This window comes from Oncorhynchus kisutch, linkage group LG16, assembly GCF_002021735.2.
Source record: "Oncorhynchus kisutch isolate 150728-3 linkage group LG16, Okis_V2, whole genome shotgun sequence".
NCBI classification, from domain to species: Eukaryota; Metazoa; Chordata; class Actinopteri; order Salmoniformes; family Salmonidae; genus Oncorhynchus; species Oncorhynchus kisutch.
The window spans coordinates 16,998,585-17,006,857 of NC_034189.2; the positions used below are offsets into that span (position 1 = coordinate 16,998,585).

Consider the following 8,273-nt stretch of genomic DNA (forward strand, 5'->3'; position numbering starts at 1 on the left):
ATAGACCGGTTTCACCATAGTCCAAAGGGCAACTTTTATTGTAAATTTAATTTCACTGAGAAAAGTTGATGAATAACTTTCCTGAACTTGAGAAAGATAAACAAAATCACTTACAACACTAGCTACAAAGATTTTGATATAATAATGATTCAAGTCATGGAAACTGCTCAATTTTAATCATTTAGCAGATGCTTGTATCCAGAATGACCCACAGGAGCAACTAGGGTCAAGCGCCCCACTCAAGGGCACATCAGACTCTTCACTTAGTCAGCTTGTGGACCCGAACCATCAACCCCTCAGTTAGTGGTCCAACACAGTGGTCCAACACTCAGCTACCTGCTGCCCTAAAGTATTTAATCGCTTCTCGAATCCCCCAAACTCATTGGAGAAGATCTGAGGTGATCTTCACCTCCAATGCGACTGGAGAAGGTAGAGAGAGGATGCAAGGAATCGAGGAAAGACCGGAGATTCACCCTAGTAGAATGGCATTCTACCACCAGGTAATTGAACCACTAAAACAGTCACCATCTCAAGTCAATCCAATCAACACCCACAGTTTTAAAACACAATGACACAATGAGCACATCCAGAGATCAAGAGAGATATTTAGACACTAAAGCGGTTGAGATACGTATGAAATTGTAATCAAACAGAATTACAACATTGACTGCTTAACAGTATAAAACTGTTAACTTAGTCGACAAAAACAGAATAGTCAACATGGGATATTTGGGCTTGGAATCCTGATCTTGCCTATATGGGAGATCACTAAGTATCTAGACACCTATATCATATTATTGTGCTGTCGTTTTTCTTTAGACTTATGACAGATTTCGATCTCAAAAGAATTCTATATGGCAATTCAATAATTACAGCTGAATAGACAATAATTTGGTTTCGGTTTCTCCTCTTCTTTTCTCCTACCCTCCCTTGCTCTCAGTGCAACTTCAGTCAGTGTGACATCAGCGACAGCCAGTGAGGTAGGCCGTTCATGGGTGTATTCAGTGATACGAAACGTTCTGAACGTTGCAGATAGAAATATAATTAATAGCGCTGACAGGATTCCGTGTTCCAGCTGACACACATATCCATTCTACACAATACATGTATTTTTTTATGTTCTGTAACGTCACATCCTCCTGAACAGACCCCAGGTCACAGGTGAGCAGCAGGTGTCTCTGTAGTGGTCTTGCGGCGACCCGTCCCGGCCAGTGGTCTGTCCCTCTCCTCCCAGAGAGTAACCCCGTCACACGCACAGATCTGCTTGGCGTTCTGGAACAGGCCAGCGGCGCGAGCGATGATCCCACAGGCCAGCCTGTACCCAACGAGCAATAGATAGAGAAAGAGGGGGGATAGAGAGTGAGAGAAAAGAAAGAAACAAATAGAAAAGATCAGTTTTAATTCAACTTTGACCTACAGTAAGTCCATCCAAACGCTACCCACGTCTCTCTTCTACCATGAGCTCACCTCTGGCCGGAGTTCCCAGTTAGTTTGGAGAGGGGGTGAGCCCCCCTTCCCAGGTCATCCTCCCCAGCATCCACCACCAGAGACCGACCAATCACGTCCCACACCTGCAGGAAGTGACAGAGGGGTAGGAGTGGCTACTGTCAATGGTTGGTACCGCTGACCAGTGTGCTGTGCTCAGTATTCAATTGTGTATACCAAGCTGGTATAACACCATGTACTCAATGCCTCTACTGTAATTAATACCTACCTATGTAAATACATAGGCTTAGACCAAAAGGGGTGTGTGTTACCTTCAGCTCAGGGTCCTCTAGTCTGAATGAGGCTCGACCGTCTGGTCCGGCCACAATATTCCCCAGATCACCTACATGCTAAAAGAACACATTTAACTGAATATCACAACCAATACCATGAATATCACAACTATTACTTATGTAAATAAGGTATTTCTATTTGTTATTTTTTATACATTTGCTACATTTTCTAAAAACCAGTTTTCACTTTGTCATTATGGGGTATTGTGTGTAGATTGAGATGTTTTATTTGTTTAATATATTTAAAAATAATTCTGTAACATAACAAAATGTGAAAAAATGAAAGGGGTCTGAATACTTTCGAATGAATTGTATATCGTCTCTGAGACAGTAAAAAGGTACTTCCTGAAAGCATAACATCTCAGAAAGAATGTACCCCAGTTTCACAAGGAACTAAACAGAACTATACAGTATAGCCCTACACTAGAAGAAGGCAAGGAAACTGTACCCTGTCTGGGTCCTGCGGGGCACCATGTTGTCTCCCATAGGGGTTATAGTGTTCTCCACAGCTGTACAAACACACAGGCAAAGAAACATGAGTCATCTACTCCCATGATCCTCTGGGGCAAGCAGGTGCAACTGTGACCTTATGGGCTACAGTGCAATCAAAGCGACTGATCTATTCAAGGGTTATTTTAAAATTGACTGAGGAAACTCTGAAGGCTGTAGAAAATTGTGGGCAAAACAATGCATACAGTACAATGTTGTTGTTTTTTTACATATTAAAAATACCTCTGCAGTAATAATGAATATGATTTGCATTTGGGTTGATAATATATCATGTTTCGCACACACACAAAAAGATCACCTCTGGCAGTCCTGTGTGAGGTCTCCCAACGTGTGGACGTGGAGTCCGTGGGTGCCAGGTTCCAGACCATCAATGGTCCCGTCAATCAGACAGCGCTCCTCAGACAGCTGGAGGAACCTCACCACCCCCTGGACAGGACCAGTACCGCCCATCATGGCCACCGCTGCACCCAGGTCTGATACACAGACACAAACATTGCATATAGAGTACACACACTCCCAGTAGAGTACACATACAGATGCTGCATAAATACACTTGTGACAACATCCATGCCAAAACAGTTTTTATCCATCTAGAGTCCTCTATCTAACTATGGGCCGTGGCCACATTGGGATTTTGTGTCTGAGTATTTCAGATGGAGCCAATGCTTTTGCAATGGGAGTTTTGCCGGTTGAATGACAACGGAGATTATTGTCCAACCCCCCAAAAAAATCACATATTCAACGCATCTGAAAAAAAAGTTGAGATGAGTTGTACTTTTTGACAGACAAAAGTGGACAATGATGTACATCATATACAATTGAATCCGTGTTCATGCATCTCAGTGTGCCCATACCTAATTCTGTTCCTCCGATGCCCTTTAGTACTGCCCTGCGCCCAGTGCTCTCTATGAGATCCTGCACCTCATGGGACGTCAGAGCAGACTCCACCAGAACCTCCTCCTTCCCCACATCTATCTTCACCGACTGCACTCCTGCACACAGAATAAAGGGGAGGAGAGAGGGATGTAGAGAGATGGAATGAATGAGGAGGACAAAGCAGAAAAAAAGGATGAAACACAAGAGAGAGAAAGAAGAGATGAGTAGAAAACACGGGACAAATGAGTAAAATAAAAGAGATATGTCACTGACAAATACTGCTGCCATGTGTTTTAAATGCTTTAGATGGCTTTAGGTTGGTACATATATTGGAATGCATGGAGGGGCCCAGGGGTTTCATTCCAGTGTTCCAATTGTTCACCAAAAGCAAGAGCGGCCCCTGTATCAGCCTACTGAATGGCAATACAATAACAATAGCTAAGTAAACAACATTCATAATTTGTTCTAATGTGTTACTATTGATATTAGGAGCAATACACAACTAAGTTAACGAGTATTCTGTTGTGCAAAAGTGTAGTGACTAGCCTACTAAATTAATAACTCATTTGAGTGCTGGAATGGAAAGGTAAAAATGTACCTGGTTTTCCTTCCAGTGCAGCTCTGACTTTCTCTGCACAACTGTCACATGTCATCTGTACTGCAAACTCCAGCTGTGCGTAATAGATAAATAATGAGCATTTAACTACCTAGCTAGGTCCTCAAAGTACAGTCAGTATAGCTATCAATCTCTGGATGTAAATGATGCTTTGATATAGCAAAATTGGGATGTTGGCTTGGAAGTTTCGGGAACATACGTTTTTGGTTTCCCATAGGTTCTGGAAACAAAGCCATACATTTCCTGACCGGTAAAATTGAATGTTTTTTAAACATTCTGGGAACAGAAATGGAACTTTTAAGTCACAGGGAGGTTCTGGGAACATTTTTTAAACGTTCTGGGAACAGAAGTGGAGCTTTTAGGACGCAGGGAGGTCATGATTCCCCAAGTTTTCCTGGAAGGTTTTATTAATGTTCTAAGAACAGAAATGATTGGTTATTTGAAGGTAATGTTCTGAGAACATGTTTCAATAAGACTTTTAGTAATAGTGCTGGCTTAGATTGGGATAACTGTTTTGAACTTTAAGCACAAATAGGACACATGTTAATTTGCTTAGACACAGTGTCTATGATATTTGAACCTATGATCTTCTGTTTTCTATCCATGGAATTAGTCCACTGACCCACCAGGATGGAGCTAGCATGCCATGTTGTTTTTACTCATACAAAGCTGTTCATTTTAGTTTATTCAATCAGACCCCATGTGCTGGCTATTGTTACTTTAGTTACTCAACAATGTTGCGTTCAACATCAATTGTTGATGAAACAATAGTTACCAGGCACGATTTGTATTTATTATGGCTCCCCATTAGTGGCTGCCACTCTTCCTGGGGTCCAGCAAAAACAAGGCAGTTATACAAAAGAAATTACAATATTCACAGCCGATTTCACAAAACATTAGGTGTGTGCCCTCAGGCCCCTACTCTACTACCACATATCTACAAAACAAAATCCATGTGTACGTGTGTGTTTGTGTGTATTAGAGGTCGACCGATTAATCGGAATGGCAGATTTCAAGTTTTCATAACAATCGGAAATTTTGGACACCGTTTTTTTTTTTTTACACCTTTATTTAACCTTTATTTAACTAGGCAAGTCAGTTAAGAACACATTCTTATTTTCAATGACTGCCTAGGAACAGTGGGTTAACTGCCTGTTCAGGGGCAGAACGACCGATTTGTACCGTGTCAGCTCTGGGGTTTGAACTTGCAACCTTCCGGTTAACTAGTCCAACGCTCTAACCACCTGCCTCTCATTGCACTCCACGAGGAGCCTGCCTGTTACGCGAAAGCAGTAGAAGCCAAGGTAAGTTGCTAGCTAGCATTAAACTTATCTTATAAAAAAATCTATCAATCATAATCACTAGTTAACTACACTTTGTTGATGATATTACTAGTTTATCTAGCGTTGCATATAATCGATGCAGCGCTGGGGGATGATTTAACAAAAGCGCATTTGCAAAAAAAGCACAATCGTTGCACGACTGTACCTAACCATAAACATCAATGCCTTTCTTAAAATCAATACACAGAAGTATATATTTTTAAACCTGCATATTTAGCTAAAAGAAATCCAGGTTAGCAGGCAATATTAACCAGGTGAAATTGTGTCACTTCTCTTGCGTTCATTGCACGCAGAGTCAGGGTATATGCAACAGTTTGGGAAGCCTGGCTCATTGCGAACTAATTTGCCAGAATTTTACATAATTATAACATAACATTGAAGGTTGTACAATGTAACAGGAATATTTAGACGTAGGGATACCACACATTAGATAAAATACCGAACGGTTCCGTATTTCACAGAAATACTAAACGTTTTGTTTTCGAAATGATCGTTTCTGGATTCTACCATATTAATGACCAATGGCTCGTATGTGTGTTATTATGTTAGACTTAATTCTATGATTTGATATTTGATAGAGCAGTCTGACTGAGCAATGGTAGGCAGCAGCAGGCTCGTAAGCATTCATTCAAACAGCACTTTCGTGCGTTTTGCCAGCAGCTCTTCACTGTGCTTCATACATTGCGCTGTTTATGACTTCAAGCCCATCAACTTCCGAGATTAGGCTGGTGTAACCGATGTGAAATGGCTAGCAAGTTAGCGGGGTGCGCGCTAATAGCGTTTCAAACACCACTCTCTGAGACTTGGAGTAGTTGTTCCCCTTGCTCTGCATGGGTAACGTTGCTTCGAGGGTGGCTGTTGTCGTTGTGGTCCTGGTTCGAGCACAGGGAGGAGCGAGGAGAGGGACGGAAGCTACACTGTTACACTGGCAATACTAAAGTGCCTATAAGAACATCCAATAGTCAAAGGTATATGAAATACAAATGGTATAGAGAGAAATAGTCCTATAAATACTACATTAACTACTACCTAAAACCTCAACTTGGAATATTGAAGTCTCATGTTAAAAGGAACCACCAACTTTCATATGTTCTCATGTTCTGAGCAAGGAACTTAAACATTAGATTTTTTACATGGCACATATTGCACTTTTACTTTCTTCTCCAACACTTTGTTTTTGCATTATTTAAAACAAATTGAACATGTTTCATTATTTATTTGAGGCTAAATAGATTTTTATTGATGTATTATATTAAGTTACAATAAGTGTTCATTCAGTATTGTTGTAATTGTCATTATTACCAATAAATAAATAAAAACTAAAAAAAAAAACATTTTTAAATTCTTATTTTAATTTGGCCGATTAATCGGTATCGGCTTTTTTTTGGGTCCTCCAATAATCGGTAGTCGACCTCTAGTGTGTATATAAAGTGCGCACGTTGTGCGTTTGTATGCATGTGTCAATGTTTGTGTTGCTTCACAGTCCCTGCTGTTCCATAAGGTGTATTTTTATCTGTTCAAAAAAAATATATATATATATATATATATATATATATATATATATATATATATATATATATATATATATATATATATATATATATATATATATATATATATTATTGCTTGCATCAGTTTCTTGATGTGGAATAGAGTTCCATGTAGTCATGGCTGTATTTAGTACTGTGCGCCTCCCATAGTCTGCTCTGGACTTGAGGACTGATGAGACCTCTGGCGGTATGGCTTGTGGGGTATGCATGGGTGTCTGAGCTGTGTGCCAGTAGTTCAAACAGACAGCTCAGTAGATTCAACACCTCTCACAAATACAAGTAGTGATGAAGTCAATCTCTCCTCCACTTTGAGCCAGGAGAGATTGACATGCATATTATTAAATGTAGATTTAAGGGCCAGCCATGCAGCCCTGTTTTGAGTTAATTGCAACTTTCCTAAATCCCTGTGGCACCTGACCACACGACTAAATAGTAGTCCAGGTGGGGTGGGTAGAATTGGTGGAATGTTCCAACGGGAATCTGTTCCAAAGACATCATAAGGTACAAGGATGCCAACAGACAACGCATACAAAGTGGCATGATCAATTCACAGAGTTAACTAGCTGACGAATAGTCATCAACTCACCACGTAGCTTATTATTAATGTTTGTCCACAGGCTACCAGAGTGAGGACAGACATTTTTCGGAATTAACGTGGTGAGTGAAAAACGTAAATAAATTGCTCACTCCCTACCCGGTATCTTAATCTGCCGCTATACAACTTTGTATGCGTTGTTTGTTGGCAAACTTATTTACGAAGTTTTTCGAAGATTATTTACGAAGATTCCTGTTGGAACGTTCCACAAATTATACTCACCCGTCGTCTACATGCGACAACTAGGGCCTATAGGAACTGCCTTGTTGATAATGCTGTTAAGGCAGAGCAACGCTTTATTATGCGTCAATATACTTTGACCATGACAGTTTACAATCCAGGGTTACTCCAAGCAGTTTAGTCACTTCAACTTGCTCAATTTCTACATGATTCATTGCAAGATTTAGTTGAGGTTTAGTGAATGATTTGTCCCAAATAAAATTATTTTAATGACGATACATTTTAATACTAATGATTGATAGCTAGCTACTGTATTACAGTCAATATCCGGTTGTTGTGTAAGCAGTCTTACTAAATAAGCGCTTGTTAACGTTCAGTATTGACACGCAGTGTTTTCAATAAGACAAAGAAAGCAACATGCACAACTTGTCGTTTCAAGAAAGAATATTAACAGGTTCAAACCTTCGTAGTTCTGTCTGTATCCATTTTTGTGCAGCACGCCGTTGTCTGACCTATGATAACAGAATTTACTAGGAAACGTCTTACTTTCCCCCAAACAGGCACTAACCGGGAGAAGGTAGCCGCCATCTTTATGAGGTCGGTAAAACTGTATTTAGACCGTCATCGCCACCTATTGTCAATTGTCAGTCACTGAGTAGATTTGGTGTTCACTTTTTACGAAAGAACGGGACAACTTCAAGTAAATGTATGAGAGGGGAGTTGACTCACTGAAAATGGGGATCTATCGCAAATGGCACCCTATTCCCTATATACTGTAAATATAGTGCAATAATTCATATTTTAAAAGCCTTTCTGTCTACATCA

At 40.2% G+C, this 8,273-nt stretch overlaps 1 protein-coding gene across 1 annotated transcript; it reads right to left on the reverse strand.

Annotated features, from left to right (window-relative positions):
* Nucleotides 1-5: 5 nt before the first annotated feature.
* On the reverse strand, nucleotides 6-8,058 carry ccs (copper chaperone for superoxide dismutase). Its single transcript, XM_020504084.2, has 8 exons — nucleotides 7,911-8,058; nucleotides 3,763-3,835; nucleotides 3,143-3,280; nucleotides 2,587-2,761; nucleotides 2,227-2,287; nucleotides 1,758-1,835; nucleotides 1,468-1,571; nucleotides 6-1,315 (listed from the first exon to the last, which is right to left on the reverse strand). The coding sequence occupies exons 1-8, from the start codon at nucleotides 8,034-8,036 to the stop codon at nucleotides 1,156-1,158; spliced, it is 915 nt and encodes a 304-aa protein (XP_020359673.1). The 5' UTR covers nucleotides 8,037-8,058; the 3' UTR covers nucleotides 6-1,155.
* Nucleotides 8,059-8,273: the final 215 nt, after the last annotated feature.

Excerpts from the sequence above, each read along its gene's own strand:
- ccs (XM_020504084.2), bottom strand. The coding sequence starts at position 8,036 with ATGGCGGCTACCTTCTCCCGGTTAGTGCCTGTTTGGGGGAAAGTAAGA. Across the intron at positions 1,836-2,226 it reads CCCCGCAGGACCCAGACAGG|CATGTAGGTGATCTGGGGAA; the intron begins GTACAGTTTCCT and ends GTGTTCTTTTAG. Across the intron at positions 1,316-1,467 it reads ACTGGGAACTCCGGCCAGAG|GCTGGCCTGTGGGATCATCG; the intron begins GTGAGCTCATGG and ends CGTTGGGTACAG.